The 27,582-nt window shown below is 44.5% G+C and overlaps 1 protein-coding gene across 1 annotated transcript in view; it reads left to right on the forward strand.

Moving 5' to 3' along the window:
- HERC2 (HECT and RLD domain containing E3 ubiquitin protein ligase 2) overlaps window positions 1-27,582 on the forward strand; it is a 3,346,202-nt gene that overhangs the window by 2,723,245 nt on the left and 595,375 nt on the right. Inside the window, 1 exon segment of the mRNA XM_033948978.1 lies at window positions 25,941-26,096. Within this exon segment, the coding sequence (XP_033804869.1) occupies window positions 25,941-26,096 (156 nt within the window).

Consider the following 27,582-nt stretch of genomic DNA (forward strand, 5'->3'; position numbering starts at 1 on the left):
AGCAGCCATCTTGGATCTCCAAGAGTTCCCCTTTTTAATTTCAGACATGGATTATGTGGTGGATGCCTTGTATGATCTCTTCAGAATGATGATCAAACTCTTGGCGTACTTTTTTTCGGCATGTAGGATGTTGTTGATCCGGCAGTGGTCAGATGACTCATCCTCTAAGGAAACCCTGAGTAAATTACCTTTTAGAAGGCAATTATTATTTGGTAAAGGTCTAGATGACCTCATGGCTAGTGTATAGGACCATAAACTCAAGTCATTGCCCGACAGCAGGCCCCTGTCCTCTTGAGGTCCAGAATGTTCTAGCTTTCATCCCTCCAGATGTTCCCATCAGTACTATGGAGACTCCTCAGGGCAGCGGTTTGATGGATTCCAACATCCACAGTCAATGGGGAACTGCCACACATCTACCCATGAGAAGCAGTTCTGATGCCAAGCCCTCAGCTGAGCCTCCATGGGTTGAGAAGGTGGCTTTTGACCTTCCTGGAAGACTGAATGGCTATCATCTCTGATCACTGGATCCTAGATATCCTGCGGGATGGCTACAAACTTTTATCAAACCCTTTCAGAGCTCTTTCTGGACTCCCCAGCAGGGAGACCAGACAAAGCGGCTCAGGTGGAGGCCAAGTTCCAAAGGTTGCTGGACATTGCAGCATAGAATCTATCTCAGAGCCTGACTCAGGCTTCAGCAGATACTCAATATATTTCATCATGCCAAAGAGAGGGTCTGAAAACGAGACCAATCTTGGAACTCAAAGTAGTCAATTTAAGTCCTCAGAGTTCCCTGCTTCAGGATGGAAACTGTAAGGTCATATCAGTAGCTCTTTGGAAATTCCTAGCTTCCCTAGACTTGACGTAGACTTATCTTCATATCCCCATTTTTCCAGAGCACAGGAGATACCTGAGGTTTCATGTTCTGGAATGACACTTCCAGTTTGCAACCTTACCTTTCGGGATGGTGATGGCAAAGGTGATGGTGGTGGTGGCAGCCCACATATGAAAACGCGGAATTCAAGTCCATACGTACCTCTACGACTGGCTCATCAGAGCTCAGTCTGAGGAGCATCAGGCCATTTGCCAGGTTGTTCAGCTGCCTAGGCTAGGTGATAGCTTTCGAAAGAGCCACCTTGTGCTGACACAGGACTTGGAATACTTGGGGGTACACTTCACTACAGGACTGAATAAGGTGTTTCTGCCAAACTCATGCCAGTGAAGCTTCACCAGTTGATATGTTCCTTCCTGGAGACTCCAGTCCCACCAGCCTGGCAGTATCTGCAAGTCCTGGGGTCCATGATTGCGAGCATAGATATTGTTCCCTGGATGAGGACCCATCTGCGCCTGCTACGGGATGTGCTTATTTCCTGTTGGAGTCCGCAGAGGGATCCATTGCATGCCTGCCTTCCTTGGACAGCAGAGATTCAGAACAGTCTGGCCTGGTGGTTGAGTCCTCCATCTTTGTCTCGGGGTCTTCCAATCCAGATATTCACCTGGGTGATCCTGATAATGGATGTGCAGCTGAGGTACACTTTGCTCAGACGGAACGGTCCAGGGCCAGTGGTCCCCATCTGACAGAAAGTGGTTGATCAATCATCTGGAGCTTTGGGCAATTCGACTGGCCCTCCTGCACTTTGAACATCTCCGGTATCATGCAGTGCATGTCTTTTCAGACAATGCCACAAAGGCACCAGGAGCTTGTCTTTGTGCAAGGAAGCCCAGCTTCTCTTTCAGATTATCTCACCCCTCAGACTCTGGATCTGGGGTATGGTCCCTGTCCCAAAGAGCATTCAGCTGCATAGTGAAACAGTGGGATCATCCAACGTTTGACTTAATGGCGTTAGCAGGCAACAAGAAGGTGGATCGGTTTTTCAGCAGCCATCATGAGCCATGAAGCGAAGGTTTGGAAGCGCTGGAGCAGCCCTGGCCTCTGGAAAGTCATCTTGATGACTTCCCTCCATGGCTTATGACAGGCTGTCTGTTGAGACGGATCAAGGCGCACAGAGGTCAGGTGGTTCTCATGGCACCCAAATGGCTGAGATTACTGTGATATGCCAACCTAGTTCGTTTGCAGCTGGATCAGGGGCTCAGGCTTCTCTGCCATCCTCATCTCCTTATGCAGGGCCTGATAGCGCTCCAGGATCAAGACTGCTTTGGTCTTACAGCCCGGCTATTCAGCACATGGCCTTAGGCAGCAGAGGCCTCTGAGAGGTACTTTGGCCACTCATCTGGACATTGAGGTTTCGGTCTCCACTGCAGCTACCTTGTCCGACTTGGAATCTCAATCTAGTTCTCCAATCGCTTGCCCTTTGATCCTCTGGAGCAGGCATCCTTAATGGATCTTACTGTTAAATAGTTTTCCTAGTAGCCATTACTTCAGCCCATAGGGTTTCCGAGCTCCAGGCTTTATCCTGCAGAAATCCTTTTCTTCGGATTATGGATTCCAGTGTTTTTCTGTGCACTGTTCCTTCCTTTTTCCCGAAGGTAGTCTCTAGTTTCCACATCAACCAAGAGGTCCAGCTGCCTACTTTTATTCCCTCAGGATCGAGAAAGTAGGACCGAGTGTAATAGTTGCTGGATATTCTGTCACCCTTAGGCGCCTAACTCCCTCTGTTAGTGCGATTTGGCTGTGACAAAACACCACCCCAGTGTGTCCTCTGTAAATAGAGTATCCCTTCAGGACTTGTAAAGGATCTAGGGAACTGCCTAGAAGTGCATATACTGGTAAGTATGGCCTTTTCCTCTCAATGATCAAATCATCAGCCAGAATGTTCAAAGAAAATAAAGGTTTATTTAGGCCATCGGCCAAATTGAATCTCAAAACAGTATCACATTCCTGGCATACAATACAGATAACTTTAGAACAAAAAAGAAAACAAATCAGTTTCATAAAACTGGTCACAGACCTGGAACTAAGGCTTGTTAAAATTGACCCAGTTAAATTCACTGGGCAGTCCAAAGTGAAAACAAAATTTTTGCAACTTCCATGACCTCTGGCAGTGAAAGAAAATCTGCAGCTGAGCTAGGAGAAACATCCTCCACCTCCTGCATAACCCAGTCTGTGTTGTCAGCACTGGTAGGAAATTCCAGCTACTTCCCAGCTTGTCTCTCATTCTGCCTGCTCTTGGTCCAGCCTTTCTTGCATCTCTCCCTGTAGTTCCCCTCCCAGCTCTCTTGATCCTATAATCTGATCTTTCCTTTAAGCAGCTCCAAGCCATGCCCCTAAGCCAGGGCATGGAAAAAGGATAGGGCTCTTCATACTGTTGAGCAGGCTTCATTATCCTGCCTTTAGCAGCTTTCTGCCTTAAAGAGACAGAAAGCTGGGCACTAAACCCATGGGTGAACTCGGGCTTGCCTCAGCTGGGTCAAGGCTATCCAAGGGGCAGTCAGCTCTTCCTGGGGGCCAAGCACTAACTTTGTCTTTATATCTACAACAGGGCTTGGGGAAAACCCAGTCTTTTCTTGGGGCAAACCCTGAGCTGGCATTGGGTTTGTCACAGTGCACAGATTTTTGTTGCGGTACTTGGAGGTAACAAACAAGTTTTGGGTTTCCGACCACCTGTTCGTATTGGTGGGTCCTGCCCTTAAGGGTTAGCCGACTTCGAAAGCCACCATTCGAGATGGTTTAATATACCAACTCAACATCATCTTCAGAAAATAATTTCCAAACTTCATACAACTACGTCACCAGCAGACCCAATCCCTTCGGGCGTTCTTAAAACATCTCTGGAATCTTTACTCCCATTCATACAATCAGTGGTAAGTAAGTACGAGCCCAGAGATAGGCAATTTTTCAGAACAATGGAAAATAACATACCTGAAGCCTAAATTGAAAAATAGATCACACACAATTTCAGACTCATCCAATTGCTAACATTTCATTTTTAGCAAAAATAGTGGAAGCAACAGTTCATTATCAACTACATTATTTCACGAGTAGTACTAATATTCTTTATCCCTATGAGACAGCTTTTTGTAACCATAACACGGAGACAGCATTACTCGGACTAACGACATATATTCATAACGGTTTGGATCATTTCAAATCAGTTTTGATGATCTCCCTAGATTTTTCATCAGCATTTGATATCATTGATCATACTCTCTTAATTGCCCGGTTAGACAAAATAAGTATCACTGATGTAGCTTTGGATTGGTTTAAATCGTATTCAAAGACAGACATAATATTGTTAAAATGGGTGATTCAGAGTCGAACTCTTTTGAAGTGGATTTATCCCAAGGGTCAATTTTGTCACCACTCCTATTTAATATTTATTTAGCATCACTCCTGACATTGAGACAGTCAATTAGACTGACCATGTATGTATATGCAGACAATATCCAGATAATTTATACTTTTTATTCTAACATAGTAACATAGTAGATGACGGCAGATAAAGACCCGAATGGTCCATCCAGTCTGCCCAACCTAATTCAATTTAAATTTTTTTAATTTTTTCTTCTTACCTATTTCTGGACAAGAATTCAAAGCTTTACCCGGTACTGTGCTTGGGTTCCAACTGCTGAAATCTCTGTTAAGACTTACTCCAGCCCATCTACACCCTCCCAGCCCTTGAAGCCCTCCCCAGCCCATCCTCCACCAAACGGCCATATACAGACACAGACCGTGCAAGTCTGCCCAATACTGGCCTTAGTTCAATATTTAATATTATTTTCTGATTCTAAATCCTCTGTGTTCATCCCATGCTTCTTTGAACTCAGTCACAGTTTTACTCTCCACCACCTCTCTCGGGAACGCATTCCAGGCATCCACTACCCTCTCCGTAAAGTAGAATTTCCTAACATTGCCCCTGAATCTACCACCCTTCAACCTCAAATTATGTCCTCTGGTTTTACCATTTTCCTTTCTCTGGAAAAGATTTTGTTCTACGTTAATACCCTTCAAGTATTTGAACGTCTGAATCATATCTCCCCTGTCTTTCCTTTCCTCTAGGGTATACATATTCAGGGCTTCCAGTCTCTCCTCATACATCTTCTGGCGCAAGCCTCCTATCATTTTTGTCGCCCGCCTTTGGACTGCCTCAAGTCTTCTTACGTCCTTCGCCAGATACGGTCTCCAAAACTGAACACAATACTCCAAATGGGGCCTTACCAATGACCTGTACAGGGGCATCAACACCTTCTTCCTTCTACTGACTATGCCTCTCTTTATACAGTCTAGCATCCTTATGTTCTGGCAGCAGCCACTGCCTTGTCACACTGTTTTTTCGCCTTTAGATCTTCGGACACTATCACCCCAAGGTCCCTCTCCCCGTCCATGCATATCAGCTTCTCTCCTCCCAGCATATACGGTTCCTTCCTATTATTAATCCCCAAATGCATTACTCTGCATTTCTTTGCATTGAATTTTAGTTGCCAGGCATTAGACCATTCCTCTAACTTTTGCAGATCCTTTTTCATATTTTCCACTCCCTCTTCGGTGGCTACTCTGTTACAAATCTTGGTATCATCTGCAAAAAGGCACATTTTTCCTTCTAACCCTTCAGCAATGTCATTCACTAACATATTGAACAGGATTGGCCCCAGCACCGAACCCTGAGGGACTCCACTACTCACCTTTCCTTCCTTCAAGTGACTTCCATTAACCACCACCCTCTGACATCGGTCCGACAGCCAGTTTATGATCCAGTTCACCACTTTGGGTCCTAACTTCAGCCCTTCAAGTTTGTTCAACAGCCTCCTATGAGGAACTGTATCAAATGCTTTGCTGAAATCCAAGTAAATTACATCTAGTATATGTCCTCGATCCAACTCTCTGGTCACCCAATCATAAAATTCAATCAGGTTCGTTTGGCACGATTTACCTTTTGTAAAGCCATGTTGCCTCGGATTCTGTAACCCATTAGATTCAAGGAAGTACACTATCCTTTCTTTCAGCAACACTTCCATTATTTTTCCAACAACTGAAGTGAGGCTCACCGGCCTGTAGTTTCCTGCTTCATCCCTGTGACCACTTTTATGAATAGGCACCACATCCGCTCTCCTCCAATCCCCAGGAATCATTCCCGTCTCCAGAGATTTGTTGAACAAGTCTTTAATAGGACTTGCCAGAACCTCTCTGAGCTCCCTTAGTATCCTGGGATGGATCCCATCTGGTCCCATCGCTTTGTCCACCTTCAGTTTTTCAAGTTGCTCACAGGAAATTTTGCTTCTCAATGAGAATTTAGATTTATACAAGATTATGTCAGAAGGATATTCAAAGATTGCAGATAATCCAAAATACAGCTGTCAAAATAATTTATAACCTTCGCAAATTCAAGCACATATCATCATTCATGAAAAACGCTCCCTGTAAAATATCATATTGTGTATAAATTACTTCTTAATATATTCAAGGTACTGAGTATAGATGAGCCATCATATTTAGCAATTGCTTATCATACATAAATACGTAAGAGACACTATTTTCTCAGGTTTAATGGGTAGCACTATTAGTGTCCTGAAAAACAGAAGAATATCCCTAGTGTTAGTTTTTTCTTTGAATTTATTCTGTTTTCCCCTTAAACTCTAATTTTATATATTTTGTATGGGTTTTGTATATTATGTTTTGAATATATGTGTGGCTATTCTGTATATTGTATTGTATTTCACTATGTTTTAGATCAGGGGTGCCCAAAAGGTCGATCGCAATTGACCAATAAATCGCAAGGGCAATCGTGGAGCCCATTCCGGGCTCCATGATAGACTCAAATTGCCTTTACGTTCTCCCTGTTTCCGCGATGCCACAAAAACCAGGTGAGTGCAGCCACTGCACAAGGGCCGGGCCCACAAGCCTTCCCCCCCCCCCCGACGTCAGAATTAACATTGAGGGGAGGCTTGTGGACTCGGCGCCCAGTTGGCAGTGAAGCACAGGTTGGGAGTGAAGTCATGGGAAGGAAAAGAGGGAACTATGTAGGGAGAAGTGAATTGAAAGAGTTAATAGCTGGGACAGAGAATGTTGCTATGAAGAGCCAGAAGTGTCTGAAAGTTCTAAACGGAAGAGTGGCAGACTGATGGAGACAGAAACTTGGAGTGGAGCTTTGGCAGTGGAGAAGAAATAGGCTGTAAGGGTGACAGGAACTCAGAGAGGGAGCATGCGCTGTAATGGGGGAAGGGAACTGAGAGAAAAATACATAATTTGGGAAATAAGAGTAAGAGCAGACAGGATGAAGTATTTTCCTGGGGGCATATGGCAATGTTGGAGCTGGCATGGGGGGGGCAGGGAGAGAGAAAGAAAGAAAGAAAAAAAGAAAGGGCAGGAAAAGAAAGAAAGAAGGGGGCAGAGAGAGTGAGATAAAGGGGAGGGGGCAGGAAGAGAGGAAGAAAAAGTTGGGGGAGGAAATGGAGTGTGTCAGTTGGCAGGGGCAGGCAGGGAGAGAGGAAGAAAAAGTTGGACTCATGGAGGTAGAAAGAGAGATAAGAACATAAGAATTGCCGTGGCTGGGACAGACCAGTGGTCCATCATGCCCAGCAGTCTGCACATGCGGCAGCCCCCAGGTCAAAGACCAGTACCCTAACTGAGACTAGCCCTACCAGCGCACTTCTTGTTAAGCAGGATCCTGTCCAACCCTGTCTTGAATCCCTGGAGGGTGTTTTCCCCCACGACAGATTCTGGAAGAGTGTTCCAGTTTTCCACCACTCTCTGGATAAAGAAGAACTTCCTTACGTTCGTCCGGAATCTATCCCCTTTCAACTTTAGAGAGTGCCCTCTCGTTCTCCCTACCTTGCAGAGGGTGAACAACCTGTCCTTATCTACTAAGTATATCCCCTTAAGTACCTTGAATGTTTCGATCATGTCCCCTCTCAATCTCCCCTGTTTGAGGGAGAAGAGGCCCAGTTTATCCAATCTTCCATTGTACGGCAGCTCCTCCAACCCCTTAACCATTTTGGTTGCTCTTCTCTGGACCCTCTCGAGTAGTACCATGTCCTTCTTCATGTACGGCGGGGGGAATGGTCGGGGAATGGAATGAGGTCTAGAGGAGAGGAAGCATGCAAGAGGAAGAAAGGAAAGAAATAATGGATGCACAGTCAGAAAGAAGTGCAACCAGAGACTCATGAAATCACCAGACAACAAAAGTAGGAAAAATGATTTTATTTTCAATTTAGAAAACAACGAACAGACTGCAGATATTGTACAAGATGCAGGCGTTGTTTATTAGTAAATGCAGTAACATATACAACCTTATAGCCAACCAAGGGACCCGACACGGTCCGTGTTTCGGATAACACGCCTTCCTCAGGGGTCCATGGTGGTTAAGGTATAAAGCAAACTGCTTAAAAGATAACAAACACACGCCAATCACGATCAAATGTGGTCAAGCAAGTCTTACACAATGGCAAAAAAAAATATGTTTGTTTTGAGAATTTGTATATGCTGTCTATATTTTGCACTATGGCCCCCTTTTACTAAACTGCAATAGCGGTTTTTAGCTCAGGGAGCCTATTAGCGTCGGGAGCAGCACGAGACATTCAGTGTAACTCCCTGCGCTAAAAACTGCTATCGCGGTTTAGTAAAAGGGGAGGGGGTATATTTGTCTCTTGTGACATTGCATGTTTTAAAGCCATCTGCCTTTACCTCTTTGAAAATAACCCCAAATATAAATGATAATTAACATTTTCTCTGTGTACTGTGTGCTTTATGGGTTTTTTTTTATTTTATTGTTGGTAGATCATTTTGACTTGGTCATTTTAAAAGTAGCTCACAAGCCAAAAAAGTGTGGGCACCCCTGTTTTAGATTGTAAGACAGTTCTCCCTAGGGTGGGATAGAATTTTTTAAATAAACTTGGAAACTTGGATTTGTATGGCTATTTTATTTGCTTACATTGCTGCTGGAAAGAAGCCCCTTCTTTCTATAAGGGCTCATTCTACTAGAGGTGTTTCCTCTTGGGAAGAGCCATCGGCAATTTCTTTGGGGGAGATTTGCAGGACTGCTACCAGGTCCTCTTTGCATACATTTACCAAGTTTTACAGGATTGATGTGGTGGCCAAGCAGGATGCTGTTTTTGGTTCCTCTGTTTTGGCAGAAGGCCCATCACCCTGACTCTATGGGACTGCTGTTACGTCCCACTTCTCCAAGAATAGAGTGGGATTGTACGAGAGCGAAAGGTTAGGTTCTTATCTTTGCCAATCTTCTTTCTTGTAAATCCACACTTTATTCCTGGAACCCGCTCTGAGAGTTGCTGATTTGCCGATTATCTCCCTTAATAAGAATTGGTAAACTGGACTTATGGCTTCTTGACCAGCTTTTCTAAGAATATCATCCAAACGTTTTATGCACATTGCCTTGGTGGTCCCTAGCTGTGGCACCCCCCTTTGTTAGTGCAGGCTGTGTCTCCTTAAAGCACAGTTTCTTTCAGGTTTATGCTGTTTAATAACCTGTTTCAATTGTTTATGATTGTTATGACTTTTCATGTAATGAGATTAGACTTATTTGTCGGGGAGTGTCCCCATACCCCTCCCTTTTGTTTATGTGCTCTACAGGTGTCACTGTCTTCTTTTGCACGAACTGGAGACCTGAGGTAAGAGGGAAGGGTCTGAAAAAATTTATGTAAATGAGGCTTCCTATGAGCAGTCTTGCGACATGGGATGCATAACCCACTTGTCCAGGAATAGAGCATGGATTTACAAGAAAGAAAATTAGCAAAGTTAAGAATTTAATCTTTCTGTTACATCCCTTCCAGATTCAGTACAATCTGGGAGTTGCTGAAATCCAGATGCTTTTCTGAGCATGTGCTCCTCCTACCTTAGAGAGAATGTTAGAGAGCCTCCTACAGTTTCAATTTCTGCCAGGAATCTATGCAGAAGTCTTCTGATCTGCTCTGCTCTGCATTTTTTTCTTTTTTTTTTTTTCACTTAGTTTGTCTTCTTTGGTTTCTTGACTGCCATGAGATCCCTTTGTTGGAGGAAAGGAAACAGTCCTGCAGAGCCATACTGCTGCTTCACAGAGAGACTGCTGTGTGCCACCCTTCTTGGACTCCAGGTCCATTCCCCTGGCAGCTCACTTGCCCTCTGACCTTGTCAGGGGTGTAAGCGCAGGCTATATGCATCCTGAGTAAAAGTCACTCCTGGTTTTAGGGCGCAGGCTGTGCTTCCTAACCCTGGTCACGCGGAGTGCATTCGTGGGGGTGAAGATTACAGTCCGAGTCAGTCCAGGACAAGCAGGCAGCATATTCTCACATGTGGGTGACGTCATCCAATGAGCCCCGGTATGGAAGGTCCCAAGTGTATCACTACTTTAAGAACTTTAGAAAGTTTGCAACCAACTGCACTGTTCATGTGCCTTCCTGCCCAACGTAGACGTGTGGTTCCTCAGTTCAGTGTTTTCCGTGGAGCTGTTCAGTTGCGTCATTCAACGGCCGTTCGTTTTTTCTGCTAGCCTTCCTGCTCGTGTGTAATTTTCTTATTTCTTTTCTTTACTTGACTCTGTTGTTTCTTAGAGTAAGGAAAAAAAAGAGACTTTATTTCTTTTTTACTCACGCCTTCGCGCTTTTGACAGCGGGGCCTTTTTTCCTTCAGCCTCTCGCATTTGACTTGGCTGAGGCAGTGTTTCCCAATTTGATGTCCCGACCGTTAACCGAATTTAAGAAGAGCAGCAGGTGCCAACTAACTATTTCAGTGACAGACCCCCACAGTTGGTGCATACAGTGCTTAGGGCCAGACCACCTCATAGACTCATACACGCGCTGTTCCACCTTAAAAAAAGCGCACCTTAAACAGCCGCCGCCTTCTGCAAAAACAACTTTTCGGTGCTGCTATGGAAGAGGTACATTCTTCGCCTTCAATTTCTAAGGCACTGACTAAGAAGGCACCTCAGACCGCAGCAACGGAAGTAAAGGCACTGCGTTCTACGACACCGCCAGTGAAGGCACCATCTTCTAAGGTGTCTCATCCTTCCTCGGCACCACCTTCTACCCCGGAGTCACAACCTCTCGCTCTTTCAGGTAAGCCAGTGAGGAAGACTCCAGTCTCCCAGGTGGGGTCTGCCACTAAGGCATTGAGTCCAATCATGCCGACTAATGACCCCTTTTGCAACTCGCCAGCAAATCTAGGGGTTTCTCCTCTTTGGATCCATTCTCTTCGGAGTGGGTTACGTCAAAGCCATGAATACCAGTGCCAATTGTGGAGCAAGTAACGGCACCAATGGTACCGGTGACAATGCCACAGGTACCGGTAGCTACTTTGAAAGAACAATTTGAACAGTTCTTTTGAGCTGAGTATGGGCACATATTTAATATTTTGACCCCGGCATCAGCTCTGCCAGTCCTGGCCCAGCCTGAGCGTACCAATACCTGAGATGCTGGGGTTGACTACTTGCTCTTCTCGGCTTTCATTCCACTTGATTTTCTTTTTCTCGACTGATTTATTATCCCAGGACAAGCAGGCAGCATATTCCCACACATGGGTGACGTCACCGACGGAGCCCCGCAGCGGACAGCCTCGAAAGCAAACTTGCTTGAAGATCTCGATCTTACGAGTGCTGTAGCGCGCGTGCACGCGTGCCTTCCCGCCCAAACTAGGGGGCACATCTCCTGTGAGGATCCTTAGTTCGTTTAATTCCACGGAGACAAGAAGACACGTTTTTCTTCATCTCTGCAGCAATTTGCCTTCTCTTCACCACGGCTTTTTCTTTTTTTCTAATAAGTTCGGTCGCTGTGCTCTTCTATTTCGCCTTTTCTTTTTTCTTTTTTAAAAAAAACACAGAAACAAAAACAAATTTTTTGTTTCTCTTCTTTCTTGTCCGGCCGGTGAGCCTTGGGCCTAGGCCCAATTGTTCCTTCCGTTCGACACGGACTTTATTTTTTCTATGTCCCGGCCCCTTACCGGGTTTAAACGTTGTCGTCAGTGCAATCGTGTGATTTTGGTCACCGATTCCCACTGCCGCTGTCTTCAGTGCCTGGGTCCGACCCATTCCCCAGAAGGTTGTCATCGTTGCTTCACTCTCACTCCACGGGCCTTTCGACGCCGGTGCGCCCAATTTTTTCAACTTTTTGGAGACATGGAGCAATCTTCGGATCCGGCCTCGACCGCGGCGGCTACCCCGGTCTCGAAGGCTTCGACTCCGACACCATCGACGTCCACGGTCTCGAAGGCTTCGACCCTGGTTCCGGCTGGAGCTTCGGTCTCGAAAGCCTTGACCTTGCCTCCTTCGATGCCCTCGAAGAAAGTGACTTCGGTGAAATCTTCCATAGGGGGTAAGTCTCCTGGTTCTATTTCAGGTGCCGTACCTAAGAAGCCACCAGAGTCCTCTTCAAGTCCATCTTCCAAGCGTACCTCCAAGATAAGGGAATACTCACCTTCGAGGTCGCTCTCTTCGGAGCATACTGCTGCACCTACGAGACCAGAACCTTCTGTCTCGGTGCCGATGCTGGAGGACATGCTAAAGTCTATCTTGACCACTCAGATTTCCTCATTGGTGGCTCAATTGGTTCCATCCTCGACCTTGCCTCGGGTGGATCAGCCTGTCACCCAACCACAGCTTCCAGTCTCTCGAGGCCGATCCCGGACTCCGAAGAGGACACCTTCCGTGAATTCTTCTCCGGAATCACCTCCTCCGAAGCATCGCTCGAAGCATTCGAAACATCTTGCTTCCAAGCTTCGAAGGGAGTCTTCTGCTTTTGACACTGAGACTTCACTGCCTCGTTCTTCGAAATCGAAGCAAGGATCTCGACACCACCAAGCATCGACTCGAAGTCCTTCTCGACCGAAGACTCCACCGTCGAAGTCCACTCGTCGAGACACTTCTCCTCAGACTTCGACCCATTCAGTACCACGTACACCTGGTACTTCTCCCTCCAGGAGTCTTAAGAGAAAACATTATCTTACTCCACCACACAGTACAGCTTCTTCTGTAACTCTACGTCTTGAATCAGAACCACTCTCACCATATTCCAGAGAGGCCTCTCCTTCCTACTCAGCACTTCCTAAATCTCGCAGTGTGTCTCCTGAGGAAGCATCTGATCCCAAATCCATTTCATTTGCCAAATTTATATTTGATATGGGACAAGCTCTCAAACTAGATCTCCATTCAGATTCAAAATACACTCCTGAATATTTAGCAGATATGGAGCTTCCTCATCCACCTAAAGAGTCACTACGTTTACCAATGACTCCTTATTCCATCACTGCCATTCCATCTAAATTGGAATCCCGTTATCGAACAGTTCCATGTAAAGGTTATGAAAAATCTCAACTTTCTCATCAATCCCTAGTAGTGGAATCATCTTTGAAGAAAGCACATCCTTCTAAAATCTATGCTTCAGTTCCTCCCGGCAGAGAAGGTCGTACCATGGATAAGTTTGGTTGCCGTTTATACCAGAACTCTATGATGGCAAATAGAGTTCTTAATTATAGCTACATTTTTACATCTTACTTCAACCACTTTCTGAAGATATTACCATCTTTTTACCCGGATATCTCCACAACTCGTCTGTCTGAATTCAAACTCATTCTCAAGACTCTTTCTCAATTAAGACTCTTCATGTTACAAGCTTCCTTTGATGCATTTGAACTCTCTTCTCATGTCTCTGTCTTTGCTGTAGCCATGCGTCGTTTAGCATGGTTATGCATTGTTGACATGGATCCCAATCTTTAAGATCGATTGGTGAATCTACCTTTTCAGGGGAACGAATTGTTTGATGATTCTATTGAAGCAGCTACTAAGCGTCTTTCAGAACATGAACGCTCTTTTGCTTCCCTCATCAGACCAAAACCTAAACCTACACCAACTAGAGGTTTTAAACAGACTCCACGTCGTTATCCTCAGAAAACGACTCCTGCTTTTTCCAGGCCTCCTCCTCGTCGTCCTCTACAACAACAACGCCAACAAAAGTCTCAGACTCCCGCTGCCACCAAACCAGCTCAGTCTTTTTGACAGTCTCAGCCTGAGCATTCCAATTTCTCTGTTTCCAAATTCTCCCCTCCCCATAGGGGGTCGCCTTTCCCAGTTTTATCACCAGTGGGAGCTCATTACATCAGATCTCTGGTTGCTTACCATCCTACGAGAGGGATACTCTCTTCGGTTCCTTCAGGTGCCTCCAGATCGCCATCCAAGAGAGTGTCCTTCCAATCAGTCGCACTTTCCCCTTCTTCTTCAAGAAGCTCGGGCTCTGCTTCGTCTGCGAGCTGTAGAGGAAGTTCCTCTTCCCCAACGGAACTTGGGATTCTACTCCCGTTATTTTCTAGTTCCCAAAAAGACGGGGGATTTGCGACCGATCCTGGATCTCGGAGCTCTCAACAAATATCTAGTCAAAGAGAAATTTTGAATGCTCACTCTGCCAACTTTATATTCCTTAATGGATCCCGGGGATTGGATGTGTTCCCTCGATCTCAAAGAGGCGTATACTCATATCCCTATTCATCCAGCATTTCGCAAGTATCTCAGATTTCAAGTAGGAAGCCTTCATCTGCAGTACCGAGTTCTCCCCTTCGGGTTGGCTTCTTCTCCCAGAATTTTCACAAAATGTCTGGTGGTGGTGGCGGCAGCTCTTCGCAACCAGAGTCTTCAAGTATTTCCATACCTCGACGACTGGCTCATCAAAGCTCCCTCTTTTTCAGGGGTTATTGTAGCGACCCAACAGACTATTATTTTTCTTCAAAGTTTGGGGTTTCACATCAACTTTCCCAAATCTCAGTTGACTCCCTCTCAGTCTCTCCAGTTCATAGGAGCAACTCGGGACACTATCAATCTGAGAGCCTACCTTCCACAACCACGTCAGGATGCACTTCTTCAGATTTCTCATCAAGTCTTCCACCTTCCATCCGTTCCAGCATGAAAAATGGTGGTTCTGCTAGGTCACATGGCTTCTACAGTTCATGTGATTCCTTTTGCCAGACTTCACCTTCGTATTCCTCAATGGACACTGGCATCCCAATGGCAGCAAACCGTGGATCCACCATCTCGACTGATTTCCATAACTCCTTCATTGCGGAAGTCTCTCCGTTAGTGGATGCTCTCTTTGAATCTTTCAAGAGGCTTGCTGTTCCACCCTCTTCCTTATCAGAAAGTCCTCACAACCGACTCATCAACGTACGCTTGGGGAGCTCATGTGGATGGACTCCGCACTCAAGGTCTATGGACTTCAGCAGACCGTCTGTGTCATATCAATCTGTTGGAACTCAGAGCGATATTTTATGCTCTCAAAGCCTTTCAACATCTCCTTCACGACACGGTGATTCTTGTACGTACAGACAACCAAGTAGCCATGTTAACAAACAGGGAGGGACGGGATCTCACTCCCTCTGTCAAGAAGCTCTGAAATTGTGGCATTGGGCAATTCTTCACAACATCTACCTCAGAGCTGTTTATATTCAGGGTCAACACAATTATTTGGCGGACAAATTGAGTCGTCTTCTACAACCTCACGAATGGACACTCAATTCTCCAACTCTTCGCCAAATCTTTGCCCATTGGGGAACTCCGCAGATAGATCTGTTTGTGTCACCTCTCAACTTCAAACTGCCTCAATTTTGCTCCCGCATCTATGCTCCTAAGCGTCTCGAAGCGGATGCGTTTCTACTGGACTGGAAGAATCAGTTCCTTTATGCTTTTCCTCCGTTTCCTCTGATTCTCAAGACTCTAGTCAAACTGAAGTCAGAACATGCCACCATGATTCTGATAGCTCCTCAGTGGCCCAGACAACCTTGGTTCTCCCTTCTACTTCAACTCAGCGCCAGGGAGCCTCTTCTTCTACCAGTATTTCCCTCTCTACTCACGCAGAGTCACGGATCCTTGCTTCATCCCAATCTGCAGTCTCTACACTTAACAGCTTGGTACCTTTCTGCATAACAGACTTTTCTCAATTTTCTCCGTCTGTTCAGGATATCTTACTTGCTTCCAGGAAGCCATCAACTAGACTGTTATGTCCAGAAATGGACTAGATTCTCTGCTTGGTGTTCTACACGTCACTTACCACCCAGATCTTCCTCCTTGACATCCGTTCTGGACTACTTACTTCATTTGTCACATTCTGGACTTCAAACTACATCTATTTGAGTCCTTCTTAGTACTATAGCTGCTTTTCATCAGCCTCTAGATGGGAAACCTCTTTCTGCACATCCTATGGTTTCTCGCTTCATGAAAGGACTTCTTAATCTTCATCCACCACTTAAACCACCTCCAGTGGTTTGGGTTGTTCTGGCTCAACTGATGAAACCTCCTTTTGAACCACTTGACAAAGCTCACCTCAAGTATCTCACTTGGAAAACTGTTCCTCATCGCCCTCACATCTGCTCGAAGAGTCAGTGAGTTACAAGCTTTGGTTGCAGATCCACCCTTCACAGTTTTTCACCATGACAAGGTGGTCCTCCGTACTCATCCTAAATTCTTACCTAAAGTTGTTTCAGAATTTCACATCAATCAGTCTATTGTTCTACCTGTGTTTTTTCCAAAGCCTCACTCATCCTGGAGAAGTGGCTCTTCATAACTTGGACTGTAAACGTGCCTTAGCTTTCTACCTCCAACGCACTCAACTTCACAGGACATCTTCTCAACTTTTCATCTCCTTTGACCCAAACAGGTTGGGTCGTCCTATCTCAAAACGCACCATCTCCAACTGGATGGCTGCTTGCATTTCTTTCTGCTATACTCAGGCTGGTCTTCCTCTGCAAGGTTCAGTGACGGGCCACAAAGTTAGAGCTATGGCAGCATCTGTAGCTTTCCTCCGATCAACACCTATTGGTCCTCGGTTCATACTTTTACCTCTCATTACTGTCTGGATACTTTATCCAGGAGGGATGGCCATTTCGGCCAATCTGTTTTGCAAAATCTTTTTTCGTAAATTGCCAACTTCCCTCCATCCCTTTTTACTTAGCTTGGAGGTCACCCATGTGTGGGAATATGCTGCCTGCTTGTCCTGGGATAAAGCACAGTTACTTACCATAACAGTTGTTATCCAGGGACAGCAGGCAGATATTCCCACAACCCTCCCACCTCCCCTGGTTGGCTTCTTAGCTAGGTATCTGAACTGAGGATCCTCACAGGAGATGCGCCCCCTAGTTCGGGCGGGAAGGCACACGCGCGCTACAGCACTCGAAAGATCGAGATCTTCAAGCAAGTTTGCTTTCGAGGCTGTCCGCTGCGGGGCTCCATCGGTGACGTCACCCATGTGTGGGAATATCTGTCTGCTGTCCCTGGATAACAACTGTTACTGTAAGTAACTGTGCTTTTTGGGAATTCTGATAGAGTTGGGGAATATTTTTAGCTACAATGTATATTTTTTTTGGGGGGGAGGGGGGGCGAATCAAGTTTCAGTGCTACGGAACATCATCAGAAACAATTTTCATATAGCATCTGAAAGGGAGAAATACATTTTGTAAAGTAAAATTATAGCCAGCTCTTTACTGTGATTGTGAATTTGCATTTGGAGTGTGTACATGATCCTTGGTAGCTTTGAGCCAGGTCGGCATGTGATGTGCTCTCCCCGATCTGCGAGCTATAATAGGCTTATTATTTTAGTTTGCTTGTTAAGGGGTTTCTTCCAGGCTTATGCTTTGGAGAAATTCATGGTTTGCAGGAAACTAACAGCATTCTGTGTTATGGAGTGTATTTAGTGTTAGTTTAACTTGGACTTGGCGATCGCTGCCATCCCTCCCCCTCTCTTGTTGGGGTGGGAGCATGCCAGTGCTTGGTAGCCTTGAGGGCATAATGCACCCAAGGTGGCTCCATCATTGTCTTTGAGCCATGTTTCCATAACTAGTAGGAGGTCCCAGTTGTACTCTGTGATGGTGACTGTGAGGATGAGGTCTTTGCCATTTACGGATCTGGCATTCACTAGGGCTGTTGCGACGTTTGTGTGCATTGGGGGTGTATGTGTCGGCCTTGATCTTTATAAGGTTATGGGTATTGATTGTTTTGAGCTTTATGCAATAGCAGCTTCTTAGGTCTCCATATCGGCCCTGGCCCATGATGGGTATATGGTATGCCATCACGGGAAGTATGAATGTAATGGCTAGAAGGGGGCTTGGTGTATTGGCTTGAGTGATAGTGTTATGTCAACTCTGGGCATGGTTTTGGTCTGGTCCTCCTTGGACCGCACGAGAGCTGCACAAGGGCCCTTGGGAGAAACTCAGTTGTTTGGCAGCCCTTTATAAGGCAGAAGAGGATAGTAATAATGTGAGCTCTGTGGAAGAAGAGGCGGGGTTTCTCACCGAAGAACATCAAGCAAGAGATGGTGTCTCGGTGCAGTGAGGGGGATGATTGGCCTCTCTTCTCCTCACTGTGCTGAAAATGGTGTCTGTACGCTGGAACAAGTGCACCTAAGGGCTGAAGAGGAAGCAATGTGAGCTCTGGGGAAGAAAGGAATGGGACTTCCCACCGAAGAAAATCAAGCAAAAGATGGTGTCTAGGTACAGTGAGGGGGATGACTGGCCTCCCCCTCACTGTGCTGAAAATGGCAGCTGCACGCTGGAACAAGTGAAAAAAGCAAATAGGATGCTAGGAATTATTTTTAAAAAGGGATGGTTAACAAGGTTAAGAATGTTATAATGCCTCTGTATCGTTCCATGGTGCGACCTCATCTGGAATATTGCATTCAGTTCTGGTCTCTTTATCTCAAGAAAGATATAGTGGCACTAGAAAAGGTTCAAAGAAGAGCGATCAGGATAATAAATGGGATGGAACTCCTATCGCATAAGAAAATACTAAAAAGGTTAGAGCTTTTCAGCTTGGAAAAGAGACGGCTAAGGGGAGATACTCTTATGAGTAAAGTCTACAAAATCCTGAGTGGAGTATAACGAGTACAAGTGGATCGATTTTTCACTCCGTCAAAAATTACAAAGACTAGGGGACACTCGATGAAGTTACAGGGAAATACTTTTAAAACCAATTGGAGGAAATATTTTTTCACTCACAGAATAGTTAAGCTCTGGAACACATTGCCAGAGGTTGTGGTAAGAGCGGATAGAGTAGCTGGTTTCGAGAAAGGTTTTGACAATTTCCTGGAGGAAAAGTCCATGGACTGTTATTGAGAGAGACATGGGGGAAGGCTGAATTGCTTAACAATTATTTCAGATCTGTGTTCACGGCTGAAGCGCCAGGAGAGGGACAGGTGAAGACAAATGTGAATAAGAATGGAGGAGTAATAGACCCTGATCGATTTTCAGAGGGTTGTGTTCGTGAGGAGCTAGTTAAAAAAAGGTACACAAAGTGATGAGGCAGGATAGTGTACATCCGAGGGTGCTGAAGGAACTTAGGGAAGTTCTGGTAGCTCCGCTGACTGACCTTTTCAACGGGTCTCTAGAGTTGGGTGTGGTAATGGAGGACTGGAGAAGAGCGGATGTGATCCCTCTCCACAAAAGTGGAAGTAAAGAAGAAATAGTGAATTACAGGCTGGTAAGTCTGACTTCTGTGGTAAGCAAATTAATGGAAATGATTTTAAAATAAAGAATAATCAAGTTTCTGGAATCCTGTGGATTACAGGACTGGAGGCAACATGGATTCACTAGAGGTAAGGTCTTGTCGGACAAATCTGATTAATTTCTTTGACTGGGTGACCATAGAATTGGATAGAGGATGTGCTCTAGATGTGGTGTATTTAGATTTTAGCAAAGCCTTTGACAGTGTTCCACACAGACGTCTAATAAATAAACCGAGTGCCCTTGGGATGGGTCCTAAAGTGACGGGCTGGGTCAGGAACTGGTTGAGTGGAAGACGACAGAGGGTAGTGATCAATGGAGATCGCTCTGAGGAAAGGGATGTTACCAGTGGTGTGCCTCAAGGTTCTGTTCTTGGGCCTGTTCTTTTTAACATTTTTATAAATGATATTGCTGAAGGTTTGTTGGGTAAGATTTGCCTGTTTTGTGGATGATACCATATGGTAATGAATAACATGAAGAAAGACCTGGCAATGCTTGAAGAATGGTCTGAAATTTGGCAGCTAAGATTTAATGCTAAGAAATGGAAGGTCATGCATTTGGGATGCAAAAATAGAGCGAACAGTACAGTTTAGGGGGTGAAGAATTTATGTGCCCGATGGAAGAGTGAGACTTGAGTGTGATTGTATGTGATGATCTTAAGATGGCCAAATAGGTTGAAAAGATGATGGCGAAAGCTAGAAGGATGCTAGGTTGCATAGGGAAGTATGGCCAGTAGGTAGAAGGAGTAGGTAGTAGGTATTGATGCCTCTGTATAAGACTATGGTGAGACCTCACTTAGAATATTGTGTATAATTTTGGAGGCCGCATCTTCAAAAAGATATAAAAAGGTTGGAGTCGGTCCAGAGGAAGGCTACTAAAATGGTGTGTGGTCTTCGTAATAAGGCATATGGGGACAGACTTAAAGATCTCAATCTTTAAGGAAAAGTGGGAGAAAAAGTGGGAGGAAAAGTGGGAGAGAGGAGATATGATAGAGTCATTTAAATACCTACATAATATAAATGTGCATAAGTCGAGCACTGAAAGGTTTAAGACAAAGGATCACTTACAGGTCATGGACCTGATGGGCCACCGCGTGAGCGCACTGCTGGGCGCGATGGACCCCTGGACTGACCCAGCGGAAGCAACTTATGTTCTTATTTGAAAGGAAACTCTGCAATGAGAGGGCATAGGATGAAGTTAAGAGGTGATAGGTTCCAGAGCAATATGAGGAAATACTTTTTTAAGGAAAGTGTGGTAGATGTGTGGAACAGTCTCCTGGAAGAGGTGGTGGAAACAGAGACTGTGTCTGAATTCAAGAGGGCCTGGGATAGGCATGTGGGATCTCTCAGAGAGAGAAAGAGATAATGGTTACTGTGGATGGGCAGACTAGATGGGCCATTTGGCCTTTATCTGCTGTCATGTTTCTATGGATCAGTATCATGGAATGTTGCTACTCCTTGGGTTTTGGCCAGGTACTAGGGACCTAGATTGGCCACCGTGAGAAGGGATACTGGGCTTGATGGACCTTTGGTCTGACCCAGTAAGGCTATTCTTATGTTCTTATCTGCCTGCGGGCCTTCGATAACACCTGCTACAGGTGAGTAACTATGCTTTTGGTCCCCCAGGATGCTTTTTGACATTTACCAGTTGTCAAATCTCAAGCCACAGGGACTTCAGTGCTTTTTGAAGTGAGTAGTCTTGATGGAAAAGTGCACAATATTGACAATGTGGCTTACTCCAGAAGCTCCAGCTTTTCAAATGTGGCGTGCTAATATTCTCACACAGTTATGTTTGGAAGTGAGGGATATGAATATACAGGGCCTTTGCAACATATTTGAGAGAATTTTTGGCTTACATTTTCTTAGAGAGCATGGTGTGTATATATGGATGTGAAAGAATGAGGGAGTGCTTGAGGGAGGGATTTGGTTTGGGTGGAAGAGGTTTCTTTTTTCTGTGGTTGTAATAATGTAAACTTGGATTGTGATTCTCTTGAGTGATCCCAGAGAGATACTTTCCCCAGCCAAGTTAATACTTCCTCATTCTCGCTAGCCTTTTTAATTCATCAGTAAACCATGATTATGCTTACAAATGTATTGCTTCATATGCGCAATTTGTCTGTTGACTCAAATGCAAAATTCCACTGATCAACTGCATCTTCTACATTTATCGACAATACAATCTAATTTAGGGCCCACCTTTTTTTAAAAACTTCTATGTTATAAGAATCATGCTTTTCATATATAATCAGATTTTTCCATTCAGTTTATGTCTGTATAAATTTCACACTAACATCAATTAAAAAATAATCAGACTAAGGGAATGGATTTAATTTTGTGCACAATTTCCCTCTCTATAGAAAATCTATTTATCAACAAAAATTAGATCTAATATATGATTGTTTCAGCAAGTTAAACGCAAATAAATAATTAGACATAGTTTCAAAAAGAAGATTACAATCTGCAATATCTGTGGACCCTTTTCCCAAGAAGCAGTCTTCCCCATGCACTTAGGCCATTTTTACCACTGCCAGTAAAAGACAGATTTTTCTATTTATTCAATAGTGGCCACTTGCTACTTTCCCCATTAACACAAGGCTATTAGCTCATGCGTCCTTACCACACCCGTTCTGTAGGTAGTAAGGGCTCATGTGCTAATTCTGTTCTACTAAATGCATGCCATTTTCCATGTGCTAACCAATTAGCAACGCCACACTGACTCTTCACCCCAGTGCTAAAATAGATGTTTTATTTTTTAGCGTGAGTAGCCTGCTCTGATCCATGCCTGAGCACACTTCGCAGTAGTGCTTTTTAAGTTGCAGGAAGCACGTGGGAGTGCTTGCCTCAGTTTAGTAAAAGGACCTCTTTATTACTTGGTTCCATATTTAATTTCAAAAGCAATTTAGTTATTCTAGAAAATTCACTATTTAAATACCAGGAGCACAATAACACAGCTTCAAAATCACAACTGATGATGTCAGAATTAAAAGTTTCAATTTCAGTATACGAGTATTTGTTGATTCAGTTTGGAAAACACAATTGAATCTTTTAATACTATAACAACCCCCCACCCCTCCTCTTCTAATGTGTTTGAGATATAATCATATACTCTAGTGGACAGTGCTGCTTCAAAATAACAGAATCTTCATTTATCAGTAAAACAGACAAAATCAGCATTACTGTCTTTCATTAGTTCAGTCAACAAAGCTGCCTTATTTCTCACTGACCGTGCATTAACTAAAATTAATTTTAAAGATTGATATTGGTTTATCAATTTAAACTCATCAATAGGTAACCCTTAAATATCTCCTCTTCTTTGGCCTACAAACAGAAACAACCTGATCCACACCAAACTGGGATTAAGCAAATCGTCATTCGAAAAACCTAAAAATGTAAAAAGATGAAACATAGAAACATAGAAAGATGACGGCAGAAAAGGGCTATAGCCCATCAAGTCTGCCCACTCTACTGACCCACCCCATTAAGTCTGAGTACTAATGACCTAGTTCCTTAACTCGACCCTCGTAAGGATCCTACTAGGGCATCCCATTTATTCTTAAAGTCAATAACGCTGGTGGCCTTGATCACCTGCTCTGGAAGCTTGTTCCAGTGATCTACAACCCTTTCTGTGAAGAAATACTTCCTTATGTCACTATCGAATTTCCCTCCTTTGAGTTTGAATGGATGCCCCCTTGTGACCGAGGGTCCCCTGAGAAAGAAGATGTCTTCTTCCACCTCGACACGTCCCGTGATGTATTTAAATGTCTCAATCATGTCCCCCCTCTCCCTGCGCTCCTCTAGAGTGTAGAGCTGCAATTTGTTTAGTCTTTCTTCGTACGAGAGACCCTTGAGCCCCGAGATCATCCTAGTGGCCATCCGCTGAACCGACTCAACTCTAAGCACGTCTTTACGGTAATGTGGCCTCCAGAATTGCACACAGTACTCCAGATGAGGTCTCACCATGGTTCTGTACAGTGGCATTATGACTTCAGATTTGCGGCTAACGAAGCTTCTATTGATACATCCCATAAGTTGCCTTGCTTTGGATGAGGCCTTCTCTACTTGTTTGGCGGCCTTCATGTCTGCACTGATGATTACTCCCAAGTCTCTTTCTTCTGAAGTCCTAGCTAGTGTTTCTCCATTTAAGGTGTAAGGTTTGCATGGATTTCTGCTACCGAGATGCATAACCTTACATTTCTTAGCGTTGAAGCCCAGCTGCCATGTCGAGGACCAGTTTTCCAACGTAAGCAGATCCTGCGTCATACTATCCTGCAGATTGCTTTCACTTACTATATTACATAGTTTGGCGTCATCAGCGAATAGAGTTACTTTACCCTGAAGCCCTTGGGTCAAGTCTCTTATGAATATGTTAAAAAGGAGTGGACCCAGGACCGAGCCTTGTGGCACTCCGCTGGTCACCTCCGATGTCTCAGAGAGGGTGCCGTTGACCACCACCCTCTGACGTCTTCCACTCAGCCAATCTTTGACCCATGCAATTAGTGTCTCACCTAACCCCATAGATTTCATCTTGTTTAATAGTCTACGGTGTGGGACGCTGTCGAAAGCTTTACTGAAATCTAAGTACACTATGTCCAGAGACTCTCCCGAGTCCAGCTTTCCTGTTACCCAATCAAAGAAGCTGATAAGATTGGATTGGCATGACCTACCCCTAGTGAATCCATGTTGACTAGGATCCCTTAGATTCCCCTCATCCAAAATCGTGTCTAATTTACATTTAAGTAATGTTTCCATGAGTTTACACACTATTGATGTGAGACTCACTGGTCTGTAATTTGCAGCCTCCGCTCTGCAACCCTTTTTGTGCAGAGGAACGACGTTAGCTGTTTTCCAGTCCAGGGGGACTCTCCCTGTACTTAGGGAGAGATTGAAGAGCATGGTTAATGGTTCCGCCAGGACATCGCACAGCTCCCTGAGTACTCGTGGGTGCAATTTGTCTGGTCCCATGGCTTTGCTCACCTTGAGTCTTGACAGTTCGCTGTAAACATCAGCTGGTGAGAACCCAAAATTCTGAAATGGGTCTTCCTTGCTTGGCTTTGCTTCCAGCTGTGGCCCGTGTCCAGGTGCCTCGCTGGTAAAGACTGAGCAGAAGTAATCGTTCAGTAGTTTGGCTTTTTCGGAATCTGTTTCCACATAAATCCCATCTGCTGTTCTAAGACGTACTATCCCGTTTGTGTTCTTCTGCCTGTCACTAATATACCTGAAGAAGGATTTGTCCCCTTTCTTAATGTTCTTTGCTAGAGTTTCTTCCACTCGAAGTTTGGCCTCCCTGACTGCTGTTTTTACCGCCGCAGACCTTGTTTTGTATTCAATGTTAGCTTCTTTCTCCCCGGTGCGTTTGTATGAAAGAAATGCTTTTTTCTTGTCCTTGACTAGGTGTGAGACCTCATCAGTGAACCAACGGGGTTTCTTCCTTCTTTGTTGTTTATTTACCGATTTTATGTAGCTTATTTACCGATTTTATGCAACTTATAAGCAATATTCTAAAGTCCTCCCAAAGTCTACACAAAGGAGTACTGCTTTTTCTCCTTCATCAGTGTGACAAGAAGGCACTAGTCATTCCAGTGTGAGATGCCCCTGGAGCTGGGCCCAAGCATGTATCCACCTGTGTACATCAGTGATGTTACTGGAAAATGGAACAAGCTCTGTTCCAAGTCCAGGCTTCAGACACAAATAGCTGTTTCAGGAAAAGAAACTGGCTAGATAGAAATCTAACACTCAGATGGTAGGGAGAGCAATTGAAGCATTGCATTCAAGTTGGTACTCAGAGTTCTCTCCCTAGCACTGGGCCCAGGTTTATAGCCACAATACTAGAGAATAGTATAGAATTCCTGTTAAACTGGAAGCTCTCTGCATTCACTGGTGATGGTAAGAAAGTTATAAGGAATTGAAATTGAACTGTAATAAAAATGAACCTCTGCATTTCCACCAGTTTATTTGGATCCTTTCTATCTATATACACTATGGGCTCCTTTTACTAAGCTGCGGTAGTGTTTTTAGCATGCGCTGCAGATTAGCACGCACTAACCCCCGCACTACTTGGAAAAACTAATGCCAGCTCAATGGAGGCATTAGCGACTAGTGTGTGCGGCATTATAGTGCATGTTAAGCTGCGCTAAAACCACTAGCGAAGCTTAGTAAAAGGAGCCCTATATCTTAGCAGCAAAATTAGGACCTGGAATTTGTGAATGATGGACTGAAATCAGATGAGGGGATAGTAGCTCTGAAAATATTGGGCTCACTGATTTCTTGTACATTAGAAGAGTTACATTGGTTTAAAAAAATTCATTCTGAATGTGGATTTTCTCCCTGCTATCAACAGCTACCGGGATAGTTTTATCATTTGTATTTTTATGCGTTTAATTATCACAAGTTTGAAATACAGGGTTTTCTTTTTTGTGTTGCAAAGCTGTATTTTTATGCGTTTAATTATCACAAGTTTGAAATACAGGGTTTTCTTTTTTGTGTTGCAAAGCTGTACTTTTTAAGATAGTGTTGTAGTTTACCGTAGGTTTGGTAGATACTTGCCTTTCTTTGTTGTTAAATAAACAGATTCACATAATTTTGCATTGCAGGTTTTAGTGGCTCTTGCCTGTGACCTAGAGTTGGACACTCTTTCTTGCTGTGCTGAAATGCATAAATGGGCTTGGTTTAGAAGATACTGCATGGCTTCCAGGGTTATAGTGGCCCTTGACAAGCGAACAGCTATATCTCAACTCTTTATTGATGAGGTAAGACATATGCTGGAATCTTTTGGAAAATGGCAACACTATGAATACTGGGACACCACAGTCAACACTACTAAGGTATTTTTAGAGTTTCTTTTCTTACGTATTTATAAATTTTAAAGTAAATAGTCTGCCACTACAATCAATATTATTTTTAAATGGTGATCTTAATGACTAAATAATAATAATAATAACTTGGATATGTAGTTCTGAATATCTATGTAAAGTGCTGATTGTTGCTATTATCCAGATAGGTCAATATTCAAACCACTATCCAGATAATTAACCAGATAAAGTTAGTAATAGAGAGTTGCACGGGAACAGAAATCCCACGCGTCCCCGCCAAAGTCCCACCCTTCCCCACCCGTCCCCGTGAGGAATCCCTCTGTCCCCACCCGTCCCTGCAAGGAATCCCCTCCGTCCCCGCGAGGAATCCCCTCCGTCCCCGCCCGTCCCTATAAACTTCAGAAATAGTTATTTCAGTTAATTATGCTACTGAATTAATGGCTCTGGTAGAAACCCATTTAAAAATAAGCAAAAAGACTTTATTAATTTGGAAATATTAATTGGGAAGAATACATACTTTGTAAACGGGTTTCTACCAGAGCCTCTAATGTTTATAAATTTTTATCAACACAACTAATATACTACTTTTCCTGAAGAAAAAAATAATAATTTTTTTCCTACCTTTGTTGCCTGGTTTCTGCTTTCCTCATGTTCTCATTCAATTCCTTCCATCCACTGTCTCTCTTTTTTCTGAATCTTCCATTTGCTCTGTTACTGTGCCTCTCCCTTTCTCCCCCCTTCCAAATTGGTCTGGCATCTCTGTCTTCTTCCCTGCCAGTGTCTTCTCCCCACTCTCTCTTCCCCATTTCCTGTCAGCGTCCTTCTCCCCCAAGTCCTGTCAGCAACCTTCTCCCTCCTCTGTCTTCCCCATGTCCTTTCAGCGTCCTTCTCCCCCATCTTCCCATGTCTTTTCAGCGTCCTTCTCCACCCCTTTGTCTTCCCCATGTGCTTTCAGTGTCCTTCTCCACCCCTTTGTCTTCCCCATATGCTTTCACTGTCCTTCTCCCCCGTGTCTTCCCTATGTGCTTTCAGCGTCCTTCTCCCCCCTCCCATCTTCCCCATGTCCTTTCAGCGTCCTTCTCCACCCCTTTGTCTTCCCCAGTGCTTTCAGAGTCCTTCTCCCCCCCTCAGTTTTACCCATTTCCCATTTCTTCTCCACTCCACCTTTCCTCCTTTTCTCCCTCCCTGCCCCTTACCTTTGTGGCGCTTCCCCACCCGACCGACAACAGAACAGGCCCGGTTGGACAAACCTCCCTGCCCTGTAGCCGCGAATCTAAATTACCTTCTTACAGCAGCTGGAGTATTGAAGCTGCTGTAAGAAGGTAATTTAGATTCGCGGCTACAGGGCAGGGAGGTTTGTCGGCCAGGCCTGTTGTCGGTCGGTCAGGGGAAGCGCCACAAAGGTAAGGGGACCTGACCGGCT

The sequence above is a fragment of the Geotrypetes seraphini genome, chromosome 6 (genome assembly GCF_902459505.1).
Source record: "Geotrypetes seraphini chromosome 6, aGeoSer1.1, whole genome shotgun sequence".
Classification (NCBI taxonomy): Eukaryota; Metazoa; Chordata; class Amphibia; order Gymnophiona; family Dermophiidae; genus Geotrypetes; species Geotrypetes seraphini.